General features: G+C 47.2%; 2 protein-coding genes across 3 annotated transcripts; one reads left to right on the forward strand and one right to left on the reverse strand.

Moving 5' to 3' along the window:
- Positions 1-2,844: 2,844 nt before the first annotated feature.
- ARF1 (ADP ribosylation factor 1) lies at positions 2,845-6,479 on the forward strand. Of its 2 annotated transcripts, none has more exons than XM_053467641.1 (5): positions 2,845-2,999; positions 4,518-4,705; positions 4,932-5,042; positions 5,176-5,300; positions 5,804-6,479. In XM_053467641.1, exons 2-5 carry the CDS (start codon positions 4,558-4,560, stop codon positions 5,963-5,965), a joined length of 546 nt encoding a protein of 181 aa, XP_053323616.1. In that variant the 5' UTR covers positions 2,845-2,999; positions 4,518-4,557; the 3' UTR covers positions 5,966-6,479. The 2 variants fall into 2 exon arrangements, with proteins under 2 accessions (XP_053323616.1, XP_053323617.1); XM_053467642.1 differs by having other exon boundaries at positions 2,876-2,983.
- A 5,198-nt stretch (positions 6,480-11,677) lies between these two features.
- On the reverse strand, positions 11,678-17,644 carry C5H1orf35 (chromosome 5 C1orf35 homolog). The gene is made up of 9 exons (XM_053466479.1): positions 17,596-17,644; positions 16,888-17,026; positions 16,442-16,592; positions 15,935-15,980; positions 15,370-15,452; positions 14,434-14,506; positions 14,075-14,157; positions 13,655-13,777; positions 11,678-12,391 (listed from the first exon to the last, which is right to left on the reverse strand). Exons 2-9 carry the CDS (start codon positions 16,979-16,981, stop codon positions 12,121-12,123), a joined length of 924 nt encoding a protein of 307 aa, XP_053322454.1. The 5' UTR covers positions 16,982-17,026; positions 17,596-17,644; the 3' UTR covers positions 11,678-12,120.
- Between the last annotated feature and the right edge of the window lie 84 nt (positions 17,645-17,728).

Genomic DNA, 17,728 nt, shown 5'->3' on the forward strand with positions numbered 1-17,728 from the left:
GAGTCAATGAAAATGGCCAAGCCTGAAAACCAAAAAGCGAATAACATTAGCGAGTCTCAGGCTGATTTTGATTCAGAGGATTAGTGAATTCTTTAATAATATCGAGTCCGTCCAGATAAGGACTACGTCATCTGTGTACCACATCCAAGATGCAACATGTGTACTCGGTCAGGTCATCGGCGAATACAAACGATTTCCCCACCAAGTCAGATATAGATTTGGATAACTTGGGGCACGGCCGGTGTCCATTACTCTGCCCCTGATCTCTTGAAGATTAAATAATTGTGTCAACGCAAAGAAGGGAATCTCATCGGGTATGAGGGTAGAATTTAGAGAGCCGCTAGTGTCACGCCTGGACTCCCATTCCATGAAGAGCCTCAAACCCAAGGCTAGCCAGACGTACAGCGGACGGTAGAGCTACTCTCTAATCTCTGCACGGCGCAGGTTTTATCTTTAACATAAGATTTGGTGGACGACAGGAGATTGTATGGTCTCAAGGATCGTACCAATATTCTGATTGATACTCATAACCAGAAACAATGGCTCTCCCGGGTGGGTATCTTTGGTCGCCCGGACGCGTGGGTATCTTTGGCTCCCGTATGGGTATCTTAGGTCTACCCGGAAGCGTGGGTATCTTTGGTCTGCCCGGAAGCGTGGGTATCTTTGGTCTGCCCGGAAGCGTGGGTATCTTTGGTCTCCCGGGTGGGTATCTTTGGTCTGCCCAGCTGCCTGGGTATCTCTGCCCAAGCCCATTTCAAACAGCTGGGGGACAGGGGAAGGGGTAATTGTATATTGAGGGGCATTCTGCAGAAGCTGCCCCCACAACATGCATTTGGGCACAGCTATCGTGTGTGTGTGTATATATATATAATAAAGAATAAAATTATATATATATATATATATACTAAATTATATATTACATTCTATATGATGGCTGGAGAAATATTTAGTGATATTAAATAAAACTTCACATTTTGGGTGATTTTTTTTTTTTTTTTTTTTACATTTGGAAAAAATAACTGCCCTCAATGTTTAACCGAAAGTTAGTGAGTTACAGGCAGGATTTGAGGGAAAAGTAACGTAGTTTCGGCTAGTGATGTCCGGATCATGAACGAATCGTTCATTTGATCCGGTTCTTTTTAGTGATCCGGATGAGTCGGTTCACTAGACTGAACGATTCGTTTGTAGCGGTTCAGTCTGTGAATCATCATGCAGCTGTAACCTGATCCTAGAGCTGTGAGTCATCTGCAGAGCACTCTGGGGTCAGGTTACAGCTCATTAATTCTCACAGGAACGATGACTCATAGAGTCAGAGAGTCGTTCAAAGAGTCGAATGATCCGAAGAGTCGAATGAACCGAAGAGTCGAATGAACCGAAGAGTCGAATGATTCGAATCTTACACGGATCCGGATCTTACAAGGATCCGAATCTTACAGAGATTCGAATCATTCAGAGAATATTACTGATACCATACTTTTATAAATAAATACATTAATAATGTTCACACTGCCCCCAGGATTTAGATTCCCCTGAGTTTGCCCCCCTTTACCTATAACTGCACCTACAGTTAACTTTATTAAATTAATTAAATTAACCCTCAGTCATCAGCATAAAATTAACCCTTATACCCCATCAACCATAACTGCCCCTGAAATTAACCGTAAAGATCCCATTAACCATAACGGCCCCTGAAATTAACCCTAAAGACCCCATTAACCATAACGGCCCCTGAAATTAACCCTAAATACTCCATTAACCATAACTGCCCCTAAATTAATTGCATGTACTCCAGATAAATTACCTAATAAATTGGTATGGTTGATGGGGTCTTTAGTGTTAATTTGGGGGCAGTTATGCTTAATGGGGTCTTTAGTGTTAATTTAGGGGCAGTTATGCTTAATGAGGTGTTTAGGGTTAATTTGGGGGCAGTTATGCTTAATGGGTCTTTAGTGTTAATTTAGGGGCAGTTATGCTTAATGAGGTGTTTAGGGTTAATTTGGGGGCAGTTATGCTTAATGGGGTCTTTAGTGTTAATTTAGGGGCATTTATGCTTAATGAGGTGTTTAGGGTTAATTTGGAGGCAGTTATGCTTAATGGGGTGTTTAGGGTTAATTTGGGGGCAGTTATGGTTAATGGGGTGTTAAGGGTTAATTTTAGGGGCAGTCATGGTTGATGGGGTGTTAAGGGTTAATTTTAGGGCAGTCATGGTTGATGGGGTGTTTAGGGTTAATTTAATGGTAAGGGTTAATTTAATTAATTTAATAAAGTTAGCTTAAGGTGCAGTTGCAGGTAAAGGGGAATGTAAATCCTAGGGGCAGTGATTATTAATGTATTATTTATAACAGTATGGTGACATTCTCTTAATGATTAGAATGCCAGTGAAGGCAGAGAGTCGTTCAAAGATCCGGATCTTACAATGATCCGGATCTTACAATGATCCGGATCTTACAATGATCCGGATCTTACAGTGATCCGGATCACTGTAAGATTCGGATCCCTGTAAGATCCGAATCTTTGAACGACTCTCTGCCTTCATTGACATCACTGGAGGCAGGGGGGAGGATTCATAATGAAAGGGGCGGGGCCAATCGTTAGTGTGCCTGCACGGAGTTACTGGAAAACAGTAACTCCGTGCAGACACACTGAGTGATCCGAAGATCCGGATCATGAATCGGATCATTTCAGTGAACGAATCGAAATGATCCGATTCACTTTAATGATCCGAACTTCCCATCACTAGTTTCGGCCACATTTCCTGGGACGCAGCACACGAACTCATCCACTTTCGCTCCGCCCCTTCCGAGACCCCGCCACCGGTCGCCATGTTAGTGACGCACGCACATGACGCGGCACGTTGTCTGCCTCTGACGTGGCTGCCGGGATCCGCCATCTTGTGCCGTGTAAACCAACGCCTCAGAGACGCGGAAGGTGTACGGGATAGAACCGGGCGTGTGATCGGGAAAGGGTCTCTGAGCAGCTCCAGGTGCGGCGGGGGACAGGTGAGCAGGGAGTCGCGGGCCTAGGGCTTCGCAGCGGCTGTGTAGATGGCAGCCAGCGGGAACCGGCACATTGCGGCTGGTGCAGGGCCTCATCACGGGAGAGAGAGCAGGGCGTTGCAGGCGTAACTGGGGTGGTGAGGTGTCGAGAGGGACATACGGACGGTAAGGGCAGGCGACAGAGCGCGGATGTTAGGTCTCCTGTCACCGCGTTTGTCCTTACGAGGGGCGCAGGCTTCATGTTGAACGCGGGCCACAGCTAAGGCCGGAGCCCCAGTTCATTGGCTGGGAGCACTGAGGCTTTGCATGGCGTCAGGAGCGAGCTCAAGAGAGACGCGATGTAGTCTGGGGTACAGGGGCCCCTGAGGCGTCCATAGTTGGGGGGGGTGCTGGGGCCCCCTGAGGCGTCCATAGTTTGGGGGGGCAATTATAGAATACATGAACCCTTGATATCCCGTAGTGTATGTACAAAGCCACGGCATAGGTTTCTCCACTTGTACCGCGCAGGCGTATCTCACACAATGAATTACATCCGGGGCCCCACCGCAGGTTACGGGACGTTCGGCCGTCACTGTGACAGAAATGGCGTCTCGCCTGTTATTTCTGGTTACAAAGCCGAATATTTACTTATATATAATAATAATTTATATATAGCGCCGTCGTGCTCTGCAGCGCTGGAGAATACGAATGGAAAGATGGGGTGCAGCAGATCTGTGGCCCCCGCGGCTTCTCCGGCACGCGCCGTCACGAGTCACTTATTTATATGGCGCTAACACTTCCCGCGGGGATTCTTACAGTCCCTGCGTTCAAAGGGTCCGAGAAAACTACCAGAACTGATAACGTTAGGTAAAGAGCGCTCGGCTTGTGAGCTTACAATCTACCGGACAAATAAAGGCTCAAATAACAATCTTCCCTGTCCACTGAAACAACCCCCTGTGTTTGGGGGCACATGCTGGGGTAACCCTTCATATCTCGCTGCAGAACACGCATTGCTGTGTACCCGCTACTCCTTCCCCCGACACCCCCTTCTAACGCATGCATATTACAGGGCTGGGTAACCCTCAGAGTACTTTAATAAAAACCGGACGTAGAAGCTGCAGTCCTGTTGCTGTAGTTGCCCTCCTGCCCCTGCCTGCTTGCCACTCTGTTTGCCTCTGTTGTGTCAGCTGACGAGTCGCTTGTTTGTGGGATATACAGATTCATGATGTGCCCCCGGCAATGGTTTAGAGCGTCGCTGCGCATGGAGTCCATGGCTGGCACTCAAAGGGTTAATACAATTCAACATCTTGCAGACTGCGGCTCCACAGCCGGGCATCTGTTACCACGGGGGGGGGGCACAGTGTTGGTAGTCGGGGCAAATAAATGCCTCTTCCATTAAACCTCGCGGCTCTGCGCCAGCGGCCGGCCCTGACACGCGTTGTCCTCTGGTGGGCCGTCTGTCGCCTAAAGTATTCTCGTTATTTTATATCCCGCCGGCTGCTTTGGGTTTTGCTCTAATTTGCTTTTTTTCTCACCTCGTAGATTATTTTTTCCTGTTTTGAGCGAATCTCCCGTTTCCGGCATGGGGAACATCTTCGCCAATCTCTTCAAAGGCCTTTTTGGCAAGAAGGAAATGCGGATTCTGATGGTGGGGCTGGACGCCGCCGGCAAAACCACCATCCTCTACAAACTGAAGCTGGGCGAGATCGTGACCACCATTCCAACTATAGGTGCGAAAAGCTCTCCGCTTCGGCCCCCGCCGGCCCGTCTACTCAAACCTTCATCAGTCTTAGATTCAATCCCATGCATGTTTACGTGTTTAATAAGGCTTTCCTTTGCTCGCTCTCTCCTCTTGCTCACCCGCTCTCCCCCTTTCCAAACCCTCGTCGAATGCTTTGTGCTATCATGGTTTTTAGGCTGAAAGTTCCTCTAACCGCATATTATTGTGACTTTTAGGGTTTAATGTAGAAACGGTGGAATACAAGAACATTAGTTTCACTGTGTGGGATGTCGGCGGTCAGGATAAGATCCGGCCCCTCTGGCGTCACTATTTCCAAAACACACAAGGTACGTATTTCATGGGGAAGCAATCTAAACATCGAGCTCTGTGACGAGGGAGTCGGGGAGACGCGGTAAGCGGACGCCCTGCTCTGTCGGAGAATCCCCGTGTGAGTGAATCGTTCCCTCTCGCCCTCCGTAGGTTTAATCTTCGTGGTGGACAGCAACGACCGGGAGCGAGTGAACGAGGCGCGAGAGGAGCTCATGAGGATGTTAGCGGAAGATGAGCTCCGAGATGCCGTCTTATTAGTCTTTGCCAACAAACAGGTCGGTGATCAGGAGCAGCCGGACTCCGCGTGCTGGATGCTGTATATTATATACATAGGCCCGCACACACGCATATACACACACACACACGCACGTACATATATACATGTACACACATACACATGTACACATATACGCACGTTGTTTTTTTGTGTGTTAAGCTTTATTTTATGTTTGGCTGGCATGAGTCGCCCATGGCTTACCCCCTCATTTATATACTCTCTATAAACAAAGAAATGATCCAGGAGACCCATTTATTAAATCACCTCGCTGATCTATACATGATGCATCCCGGATCAGCCACCCGTAATCCTATAGCGATCTCATTTAATAACCCCCCGTTGATGTACCCCCGCTCGGCAAAATAAACCCCTCTACGTTCCGTCTCAGCCCCTGACCCTCCGCTTTTTAGATTCTGGTCTCCTCGGGGATGTTTTTTTTTTTTTTTTTCTCCCCGATGTCCTCGAAGCTCCTCATTGCATTTATCGCCTCTTCTCTTCCAGGATTTGCCGAACGCGATGAATGCGGCAGAAATCACAGACAAGTTAGGACTTCACTCCCTGCGCCATCGGAACTGGTACATCCAGGCCACGTGCGCCACCAGCGGGGACGGGCTCTACGAAGGACTGGACTGGCTGTCCAATCAGCTCCGGAACCAGAAATGAAACCTGCGGTCGTTGCTCATATTTGGTCGTTTTGTTTTTTTGTTCCCCGTCCCTCCATTTCTTCCTTTTCTTATTTTTTTCTCCCCGCTTCTCTCTCGTGGCAAACTGCGTTACTTCGCGCTGCCGAGTGCCGGGATTGGTTCGCGTTTTTCCCGCCGCGCTGTAAATGTGGCAAAGAGCCCGAAGCAGTTGGGTGTCTTATTTAATGTAAATAGTTTTTGTTTCCGATGAGGCTTTCTGCTACTCCTATGCAATATTACTCCACATTTTTAATGTATGACATCACCACTTAATACTGGAAGGGAGCAGAAATCCTGAGATTTGCGTGAAGTCATTCAAATGCTAGATTTCAAAGCAGAAGTATTCTTGCCGGTCCGGTTTCGCAGAGTTTTCCCCTCTTTTCGTGCTCGGGGTGATGGCGGTGGGTTTATCTGTCGGGCCGTCGGGCCCCGCATAGCCTGCTGAATGTCATGTTAAAGTGGTGCAGGGCTTTAAAACAAACTATTTAACCTCATTGGTGCTGGAGGTTTTTTTTTGCTGTTACACTAAAGGGGTTAAACTCCACTGTTTGCATGATGACAGCGGGGGTCCGTGTGGCTGCTGCGTGGGGGTCCGCCTGGGTGCTGCCCCCGCGGATCTGTCTGCAACTTGTAGCTTTTGTGCCTGTTTTTGCTCGAGTGAAGCTGGTCGGTAATCTGTAGGGGTTAACAAGCCAACGGTCATAAAGAACGCAGTCATCCCTATTACATCACACTGGAACCAAACGCATCACTTTCTTTGCCGGTTCTGCATGTGGATCGTCTGCCGTGTTTTTTATACATTCAGGGTCCGGGTTCTCACCGGGGGCTCTCGTGGCCGGCTGGTCTATAGCGACCTTCCGGTGTAAAATAATTACAGATTAATACTGAAGCCGCACAACCTTTTCCTCCGAGCGGCCGCTCAGCGAAGCGCCCGGCAGTTACGGAGATGGTTGATGCGGGTTTTTGGGGCTTTTGTTTTCAGTAAGAGAGCCGGTGACCCCTCTGCCCCGAGGTGAGCCGGTGACCTTGCAGCGCGTGGTTAAGGAGTTAGAGCCCTCTGTAGCGGGGAAGCGGATCGAGCCTTGATGGCACGGCGTGTGACGGACGGTTCTGTACCTCATGAGAAACAGACTAGCATTATGTTTGCCGAGAAATAGTCATTCCATTCTAGGGTTTTTTTTGTTTGGTTTATTTTTTCCTCCCCTTTTCCACGACCTGCTCATTCTTGTATGAAATCATTCCTCGCTGGCCTTCTTGGTGCCGCCGGGTTCAGACGCGCCATCTGATACATATTATAAAGAAAACCCTTTTTTATTTTTAATCTTTTATTTCTGATCAACACTGAGAAGCTGAAGCCGTTGGGGTTCTGGGGTGCGAGGCCCGTCCAGCGGTTTATTTAGTGACGAGGAGCCGATCGCTTTCAGTCAACGAATGGTAATCAACTGTTTTGTATACTTGTCTTCGTTTGGACGAACGAGCACTGTAATTAAAGCTGTTAGAATAAAATTCCATCTATTTCACATTTTTCCGGCTGATTTTTATTTTTTCGAGCTGCGCGTCGGAGGTTATTTGTGTAAATGACTATGTAATGTTTACCAATTTAAATCATATATTGGAAACCATACTTTATATACCATAGGAGAACTCGCATCAGAGTCTGCATAATTATTCCTCCCCGTTAACTTACATTGAAACTCAGAATTTGGTGGATCAGACTCTTTTGGTCCATCTAGTTTAGTTTGCTGGTTTTCCGGATGTTACGGCTTAGATGGGATCTCCTACCTTTTTACCCCAGTCTATAGTTTTTGCCCCATAATATAATGTTTTCAGGCAGCTGCATATCAGCCGTTTGTATGATTCTCGCTCTGATATCTGATCCCTGATCTACTAACCCCCCCGACTCATTATCATACTGCCTGTGGGGGACAATAGAATGTCTCAGTCTTAATCACATAGTTGGACTCTCCGACTAATGAAAGTCTATGGAGGAACGGACTTCATTAGCATCGCCATAAAGCATCAGCTCAGTGTGGTGTTTGAGCCGGGAAAGTCACCCAAAATATCACATGACTGACAGCAACGGCGGCTCCAGATCTGCGGAAAAAGGGAACAAAATGAGTCAGGTTTTTGTCACCGACCGACATTGCTGTATACAGCGCTGGGGGGGGGGTATGCTTAAGGAGAATTTTTCCGTTTAAAAAAAAAAAAAAAAAAAGTTCTTCAAAAACTGACCGTAGAATCGTCTCGTGGCCTGCCCTGGGTTTAAGCCGCGGCCTCTGACCTCTCTGAATACGGAATGACTCAGTGGGTCAAAATATTACAAATATGGGCTTCTAAGGAAAAGGATCTGCCACGCAGGGGGGGGTCTTCTACCCCCAAAAATGCGCTGATGGCCGACGTGGAATGGAAAACTAGCCACAGGCCGGGGAAACCCATCAGCCGGCGGGGCGTACAGCTCTGCACGGGCTGATGAACTGATAGGCGCTCCCTCGCGCTCTAAGTGTCTCTGGTGGTCTCTCGGTAAGCGGTTCTCCCACCAGGTGTCCCGTTCTGTCTTCTGGTAAATGATTGAGGGTTTCATCCGTCTGCCACCGGCTCCAGAAGGTTTCTGCCGTCCGGCTCCCACCGGGGCTCCTCGGCACGGTGTGGGGTGACCATCTTAAAACATGTCGGGGGAGGGGAACCGCTGTGAAATGAGCCCAAACACATCGTGATCCAATCGCACGGGATATAAGGATGCCGGAGGGGAACAAAAAATGCACCAAATCGCTTAATAAGGTGTTCCTTTGATCTATTTTTTCAAAGTGTTTTTTATTAGTGATTTCAGGGTAAAAATCTGTAATAAACAGAAACAGAGAGGAAAAGAACCTATTGTCAAGCAGCTATAGTGACATAGTTATTGTATATAGCGCCATCATATTCCGTAGCGCTGTACAATGGGTAGACAGGACATAACAAGTAGGATACAGAGGCAACAGGTGAGGAGGGCCCGGCTCAAAGAGCTTACAATCTAGAGATGGGCTGCTTGTCGGCCCTTTGGATGCACCGTGGCAGGACCGTCCTTTTATATGAACCCCTGTGGCCCCTCGGGCCCTGCTTTCCAACCGGCTCTACTTCCCAGACACTGTTATGCCCGGCCGGGTCACGGAATACACATTATGTGACCCTGCGATACAAGAGGGAAGGAGAGCTGTGAGAGGGGGGGGGGGGCTGTGAGAGGGGGTGAGCTGGGAGGGGGAGCAGTTGGAAGGCGAGTTGTGAGTGTGTGTGGTGTTATGGTGAATGTGTGTTTGTGTATGGTATTGGGGTGAGTGTATGGTGTTATGGGGAGTGTGTGTTAGTGTATGGTATTGGGGTGAGTGTGTGTTAGTGTATGGTGTTATGGGGAGTGTGTCAGTGTATGCTATTGCAGTGAGTGTATGGTGTTAGAGTGTGTGTATGTCGGTGTATGATGTTAGCGTGAGTGCGTGTCAGGAGTAGATATTTATGAAATAATGTTATTACACTGATATACACAGAAAGGAATCGCAGTAACGGTAGGTAAAATTATTCGGCCCATCTCTGAGACCTTAACGGACCCGCATTCTACGAATATCATCGCCACAAAGGGCTGAGGGACCCGCAGAGCCTGTGCTGCCGCTCTCCATGCGCAGGATGCTGGCGCCCCCTGGTGGCTAACGCTGTAACTTCCACCCAGCTGAAGGGTAGCATGGATCCAAATCACATTCCACCCGGCCGTGGGGCAGCAGGTCCAGAGGGGTTATTATCTCTTTGCTCCAAAATGGGGGGGTCCGGTCCCCTAATTTAACATCCAGGATTCTCATGTTGTTCCAGTTAAGTATTTTCCGCTTATAAAAGTGAGTAGGTGGAGGGGACCTTTACATTTATTATTACATTTATTGTATGAACATTAATGGAATTCTGCCGAACTCTTAAAGGTTACAGCAGAAACATAGAACCTGCCGGCAGATCGGCCCCATCCGGCCCCCGTTTCTCCTGCTGTAAAGACTCAAACCTTAATCAGTCGTTGGTCTATCCCATGCATGTTTAATACCCTCACTGTATTACCCTCTACCACTTCTGCTGGGAGGCTGTTCCACTTATCTACCACCTTCTCAGTAAAGTAAATCTTCCTTCCATTCCATCTGAGCCTCTAGTTTTAGATTATGGCGTCTTCCTTTCTCTTCCTTTTCTTGGATTTGATCTACGGACCCCCAAAACTCGGAGCATCTTCTGGTTCTGTATCTTCCATGCCTCGTGTTCTATGTTGTTTTTTTGCCAAGTGTTTGGGGGTCGCCGCTTCCCAGTTGCTCCTAGTCGCGCTTTGCCGCATGCTGAGCGGGGGTCCTAATCATTGTGCGTTATAACCCCCCCCCAGCAGACTTCTGCCCCAGTCTTGGGATTTATCGCAGGCTCAACGGAACTCCTCTTCCCCGAAAGGGGTTTAATCGATCTTTCTCTGTTACGGGGGCCGTGGGCTCCCCCGCAGACCGGAGCGCAGCACAAAAACAAGATCAGACCGGGACACAGGGGCTGAATCAAGCGGAAAAACTGCTGTCTGCAACACTTTATCCATCTCACAAGGCTGAGGGCCCCATGAGGATCATAGGAAGGGGACTCGACCCAGGCTCGCCGATTTACTACAATATACTTATCTGTGAAGCGATCAGAGTACTGGGTGGTAGATAAGTGGAACAGCCTCCCAGCATAGGTGGTAGAGGGTAATACAGTGAGGGTATTTAACATGCATGGGATAGACATACGGCTCCTGAATCTAAGACGAGACCAACGACTGATTAAGTTTAACGTGGGAGAAATCATGCGTCGGGCCGTCAGTGCTTTCTGTTATATGTTTAACTCATTAAAGTTATAATTTTAAGAAACATTATTTAACATTTTATTTAAAAACAGTTCATAAAAAGTTTTCCGTCCCTTCAATTTCTATTTTATGTTATTCAAATCCTAAAATCCTGAGTCGTTAACCCCCCCTTTTAGGGTTAAAAAGTCCCCATTATTGGAAAAGTCGCAGCAAAACCATTTTATTGAAGACTCTCCTTGAATGGATGCAGCGACGCTGAACACAAGAACGACGCTTTTTCTATACATTTCAAACAAAAAATGACATTTGTTTCCTCGTTAAGCTGAATACGGCGGTCGTAGAAAATGTACAGAAAATGTTTTGTTTTTGAAAATAAAATTGAAAAAAAAAAAATCTTGTAAGCTTAACGTTTGCAACCAAGAAAGCTGCCCAAAACCACCGAAGTTTCCTTTAAAGGGGGCGGCGGCTTACTGCTCAAAGCAGCCAACCGGCGGCAGGAAAGCACCCCCGTTAATATCAATGAGAGTGCTTTCTGCGCATGTGCATGGGGGGGTCCGAGCCAGTGCAGGTCGTGAGTGTTGAGTATTAAGCACATGATTCAGTAACTCGCTCTCCCAAGTGCTATTCACAGAGAAACCTCAACCCATGAAAATATTTTGGTCGCAGCATCTCGGGTACCAACACAGCCCACCCACCTACCTTATGACATCATATCAGATTTAATACATCATTAGGCAGCCCCACGGAGGCTGCGATGGAGCACAGACCTTGATCGGTTGCACCGCTCAGCATACAGAATGATATCAGGAACCTAAAATAATGAACTCTCCAGCAGAAACCCCCAAACCGGCAGCACCCCCCCCCCCTTTTTTTTAAAAGCTCACGGCCCATAGGCATAAAAACCGACCTCCCCTTCGCACTGGCCCAGGGCTCGCGTATCGGAACTGCCACCCGGTGCCTGAGGGTTCCTACTATACAGGTTCCATGGTGCCGGGTTCTAGACTATTAATAATAACCAGCTGGCCTTTAGGAACAATTAACAGAATTAACACGGCGTGGAATCCACATCTTGCTGCTAAATGACAGCTTCTGGGGTTAACGGGCGAATCCCACCCAACGCGGGCGGCGCGGCGGGACCCCCCGGAACAGAAGGGCTTACAATTAAGAGATGGATTTCCCTTTGCATAGATTTTTTTTCACGGTGTATAATCGGCAGTCCCGGGGTCACAAGTCTAAAAGCAGAAGGTGGTCTTCCCTGATAAAGACCACCGCGGCCCACCTCCTACATCATCTAACCCACTGCGCGCCGGCCCCGATTAATCGTCGGAGTCCGTGTCGTGCCGCCGCTTGGCCCCACGCGGAGACGCCGACCTCCTCCTCTTCCTCCTGTACCCCGAGTCGCCGCTCGGGCTTCTCTCCTCGGCAGGGGGCCGTGCCAGCCGGCGCGGGGAAGAATGGGTGTCAAGGTAGCGAGAGCTACGAGGCCTCGGCGCGTCCCTGTCGTCCGATGAATGGCTGTCAGGCCTGGAGGCTCCTATCTGCCGGGACGATGATGGATTACTTCTGGGGGGGTCGGCCTTCCGCCTCCTTTCAAAGAGAAAGAAAACGGGTCACACTGTGACATCGCACAACAAGAGCATTGTCTGCACGCAGAAAAAAAAAAAAAAAAAAAAAAACATCACAAAAAGGCTGCGAGGGACAGGGGGGGCGACCAATCGGAAAGGGGGAGCTCACAAAGACTTCGCTGCCGACTGACCGCCCAAGAGACTCTGAATTTATATATATTTAACTCCTCTATTTCAAGCTCAAGCCTGCAATAAAAAAAAAAAAATCTATTTTTCTATATTAAAGGGAAAAAAAAAATCTGGGTTTTTTAAGAAATATATTCTTTATTTATAAATAAAAAAAAAATCAATCTTTTCTTTTAATATATATTTTTCTATATTAAGTAAAAAAAGGAAAAACAATCTGGGTTTTTTCAGAAATATAATCATTATTTTTTTTTTTATAAATAAACTTTTCTTCTTCAAAAACCTTTTTTTAGAATACAGAAAAATAAATATCTAAGAGTTTTCTTTTGTAAATTCCATTATAATGGTTTCATTTTGGGCATTTAATGTTTTAAAGCTTAGACAAAACATGAATTATATTTTATTCCTCCAAAGGTTTAATCACATAAAACAAATATATATTTTTTTTCTTTTTCAATTTTTACTGCAACGGCCAATAAGCGCTTTTGTGTCACATGACAATTTAGTATTCCTGGAAAAAAATATAGTAGCTCTAGGTGCTGTATTTGGTAACAAAAGTGTTAAATTTAGCAGCTACAGCTTTTAACACAAATTCACGTCCTTCATTCTAGTTCCGGGGCGTCCAACCTGCGGCCCTCCAGCTGCTGCAGGACTACATCTCCCATACTCCTCAGCCAGCCCCTCAGCTGAAAGAGCATCATGGGCGATGTAGTCCTGCAGCAGCTGGAGGGCCGCAGGTTGGACACCCCTGTATCTAGCCGAACGGCTCCATCTAAGAGGAGCGATGAGCTGCAGCCGTACAAAGCTATATATATTTATTTAGCGTATAGCGCTGCAGCATTTAGTATTTATAGAGTTAGATGATGAGGAAGCCGCCCTGGAGTGGTCAGAGAGTCCACGCGGTCAGAAAACTAGGAAAGAGCTCCCTCTTGTGTTACGTGGCTGAAATGCACCGGGAATTATTGATTAATAACAGGGACATCCTGATTTTAGGGATTTTAGGCTATTTGATGGAATCTGTGAGGCTATTCCAGCTTTTGGAGATCGGAAAGAGTCGCAACAAGAAAATAAGCGGCTTCAAAAGCAGCTTAACGCGTACCTCTCTCTGTCGTCTGATGAAGAGGAGGAGGAAGAGGAGTCCCTTCTCCGGCTCTTCTTCAGCTTTTCCTTCTCTTTCTTTTTCTTCTTCTTTTTCTCTTTTTTGGCCTTCTTCCTATCGGACCTGAGCAACGAGACAGAGTCCGCGCATGAAACATTTCTCTCTTACAGGTCATAGTTATAGGAATCCCACGATCGTCGTACGTACAATTCCAACATTCTGCTCTTACCTGAACTTATATACTTTATATATATCAAAATTAAAAATCAATAAAATAATAATAATAGAAATATATATATATATATATATATATCTAATAAATAAAAAAAACAAACATTGTTCTATCTGGAATGATACCAACACTGCAATGAACGGGGCAGGAGCTCGTGAGCCCCTCATAGAGGTTACTCTGAGAATCACCTGGATCTCTTCTTGTCTTCCCCGGGGTCCGGGTTCTGTTTCTCCGCCGGCGGGTTCTCCTTTCCCTTTCCGGTATTCAGGTGCTGTCAGAAAATAGATTTATAAAAAAAAAATAAAAAAAAAATTGCATAATATTTTTTTTTCTTTCACATAGTAGGAGCCGTCCTGCTTTTCATCAGGTGGTAAGATTTGTGTAAAAACACGCGAGAGAAAACCTCAAAATACTTATCAACCCAAACGAGGTAAAAAGTAAACTTTCTGGCAAATTATATATTTATATTTGTTTAAATTCATTCTCTGCATTGTCTGCATATTGTCCCGGTAATTAACGGCTCGTTAATATTTTGCTGGCGACTTACAGTGAAGACGGAAAATCCCATTTTTGCTGCTTCTTTGTCCTCTTTGGAAAGCGAGATTCGGCCGGAGCTCACACTGCGGACACAAAGAGAAGCGCCGGAGTTACTGCAGAGGTTTAATAAACCGAGCGCCGTGCGTTTCTACCCCAGCGGCACGATTCGGGTTTATCCCGCCGGCACCCTTCTGTGCCCAATGAAAACGAGTGATGCCAAGCAGAGTATCAAATACACCCTGCAGGGCGAGGGGATAATAGAGCAGAAAAACATTGTTTTGGGTCCTCTAATAAATGATTATTCTAGTCGGAAACGGCTGATTTTTAATGGAATCTCTTCATAGGCATACAGAGGATCTTTATCACTCCCATCACTCCTGTGTTCCAATGGCCCTTTATCACTCCCATCACTCCTGTGTCCCAATGGCACTTTATCACTCCCATCACTCCTGTGTTCCAATGGCCCTTTATCACTCCCATCACTCTTGTGTTCCAATGGCCCTTTATCACTCCCATCACTCTTGTGTTCCAATGGCCCTTTATCACTCCCATCACTCCTGTGTTCCAATGGCCCTTTATCACTCCCATCACTCCTGTGTTCCAATGGCCCTTTATCACTCCCATCACTCCTGTGTTCCAATGGCCCTTTATCACTCCCATCACTCCTGTGTTCCAATGGCCCTTTATCACTCCCATCACTCCTGTGTTCCAATGGCCCTTTATCACTCCCATCACTCCTGTGTTCCAATGGCCCTTTATCACTCCCATCACTCCCATCACTCCTGTGTTCCAATGGCCCTTTATCACTCCCATCACTCCTGTGTTCCAATGTTCCTTTATCACTCCCATCACTCCTGTGTTCCAATGGCACGTTGTGTTCGCTGATCCTAGTTTAAGAAGTTCTTATCGTTAGAAAACCCTTTCCCAGTTATCAAAACCAAGTTACCTGGAGCTTCCCAATCCCAGCACTCTGTCCACGTCCTTCTCATCTCTTTCTGAGGCTTCCCGCTTGCAGACTTCAGCAAATTCCTAGCATTTGGGGAAGACGACAAATAATATTCTGGAATTAGGTTACTTTATAACGTCTGCCCGTATCCCGAGCATCCGCATCGCCCACTTTAAACGTTGGAGGTCCAACGGGAAGCTCAGACAAGTTATTAAAAACTTATATGCTAAAGCAGCAGGGAAGGCTGTTACACCGCTTCTATCAGTGAGGGGGGAGAGAGACATCAAAAATAAAAGAGGATACAATAATGCATTATCTGCCACTAAGGGGTTAAGCGTAATATTCTGCATCACCTTCAAAGCCCAAAACTCCAATAATTCTATTATTAATGCATTTCTGTAAATCACATTTTCATGGCGGATACAAAGAAATATCCTTCCTGCTGCTCCATCCCACAGCATGGACCTGGGTGCCATTTCTGAACAATCTTGTCTGAAGGCTACTCCATGCATCCACTACCACCACTCTTTCTATAAACGGTAACACACGGCTTTATACACCTTACCTCCTTGCTGAGACCTGTGGGCTGACGCTTCACATTTTTGTAACCTCTGGAAAAAATAAAAGACACTGGAGTCCTTAATACACGGCTTATCGCGATCAAAGTCTTCCTCATCAGCTGTTGAAGTCCACGTGACTCCTGGCCGGGCTGCAGACATCACCCCATCACCCCGTTCCTTAACGCGCCCGGACTCACCAATCCACTGACGTCTCATACGGGACGTTTCACTTACACCTTCCTTACAAACACTGCTGGGAATCTACTACCGGCGCTCACTACTACTACTACTACTACTACTACTACTACTACTACTACTACTACTACTACTACTACTACTGCCTCAATATCAGTCTTAACTCCACACTGTGGGAATCATCCCCCGTAATTAATGGGCCAACACTCCGGGGAGTCACCCCCCCCATACCTAACGGGCCATTCCCAGAGATCTCCTGCCCGGTATTTCTGCTCTACAGGTCACTAACAAGGAGCCAATAATACCAAGTAACTCACAGGGCAGCCATCATGGCCTCCTCTTCAGCCCGTCTCACCGCCGCCAGCTCTTCCTCCTTCGACATCTGACCCCCAGCGTTCTTCTGCTTCGCGTACCAAGTCAGATCTTTGCCCTTCTGCCACCTTCCAACTGGGGCCATAAGGGAGTTCCCTGCAGGGACGGAGAAGAAGCGACTCTCATCACTCCTAGCACGGTGCTGGACGCGATACAAAAAAGGCAGGCGATACAAAAAAAAGGCAGGCGATACAAAAAAAAGGCAGGCGATACAAAAAAAAAAGGCAGGCGATACACCACCTCGTGCCGCGATTATTACCCCCGACCAACAGAAAAGATTCCGTTACAATTTACAGATGAAACAAACAATGATTTGAAGTAAATAATAAATAATTAGATTTTTTTTTTTTTTTTTTATAATTTAGCGATGATGTCACACACGCCCCGTTACCCAGGTAATTCTCCCGCTGCTTGTCGGTTTTCACATCCTCCCAGTTGAACTGGTCTTGTCCTCCTCGGACTCCTCCTCGCGACGATCCGAACATCGCCAAACTTCACGGGACGAGGAAGCGGAATCCACACGGCTGCTTCTACCGGGAATGACGGCGACGGAATTATTAATAAATGAATGAATGATTAATACATTTAATAAAGCAGCAGCAGGAGATCGGAGGCCAGGCGGCAATCTGCCCTTTACTTATAAGGGTCTACAGCTGTGTGAACTCTCATGAGCCTCAGCCAGGCCAGTCTGAAAATAATGGGAGTTGTAGTTCCCCCCTACCTTATAGCTAAATTACCCTCTCCTGCCCCCCTTACTAAATACCCTAAATATCTCCAGCGCTGTCCAGGGGTTATCACTAAATACCCCTCTGCTGCCTGCCCCCCTGATATCAGTAAATACCCCTCTGCTGTCTGCCCCCCTGATATCAGTAAATACCCCTCTGCTGCCTGCCCCCCTGATATCAGTAAATACCCCTCTGCTGCCTGCCCCCCCTGATATCAGTAAATACCCCTCTGCTGCCTGCTCTGCCCCCCCTGATATCAGTAAATACCCCTCTGCTGCCTGCTCTGCCCCCCCTGATATCAGTAAATACCCCCCTCGCCTATTTTTTATCTAAATATCGTTCTCCTGCTCCGGCACCAGACCGTTTCCACTCACATTTCCCGGGTCGTCAGAGCTGTGACTTCCGGAAGCACGTGCAGTACGGAATCCGGGAGGAACAAAACACCTGATCACATGACCCGGAGCTGAGAGAGCGACGGCCATTTTTGTTCAGGGTAAGGCCCTGACA

Source organism: Spea bombifrons, chromosome 5 (assembly GCF_027358695.1).
Source record: "Spea bombifrons isolate aSpeBom1 chromosome 5, aSpeBom1.2.pri, whole genome shotgun sequence".
In the NCBI taxonomy this organism is placed as follows: domain Eukaryota; kingdom Metazoa; phylum Chordata; class Amphibia; order Anura; family Pelobatidae; genus Spea; species Spea bombifrons.

Bases quoted from the DNA above. Each gene is read 5' to 3' on its own strand.
- ARF1 (XM_053467641.1), top strand. From the start codon at position 4,558: ATGGGGAACATCTTCGCCAATCTCTTCAAAGGCCTTTTTGGCAAGAAG. The intron at 4,706-4,931 runs GTGCGAAAAGCT...TGTGACTTTTAG, and splicing joins GACCACCATTCCAACTATAG to GGTTTAATGTAGAAACGGTG. The intron at 5,301-5,803 runs GTCGGTGATCAG...CTTCTCTTCCAG, and splicing joins TAGTCTTTGCCAACAAACAG to GATTTGCCGAACGCGATGAA.
- C5H1orf35 (XM_053466479.1), bottom strand. From the start codon at position 16,981: ATGTTCGGATCGTCGCGAGGAGGAGTCCGAGGAGGACAAGACCAGTTC. The intron at 16,593-16,887 runs GTAACGGGGCGT...CCGTCCCTGCAG, and splicing joins GCAGCGGGAGAATTACCTGG to GGAACTCCCTTATGGCCCCA. The intron at 13,778-14,074 runs GTGATTCTCAGA...CTCGTTGCTCAG, and splicing joins GAAGACAAGAAGAGATCCAG to GTCCGATAGGAAGAAGGCCA.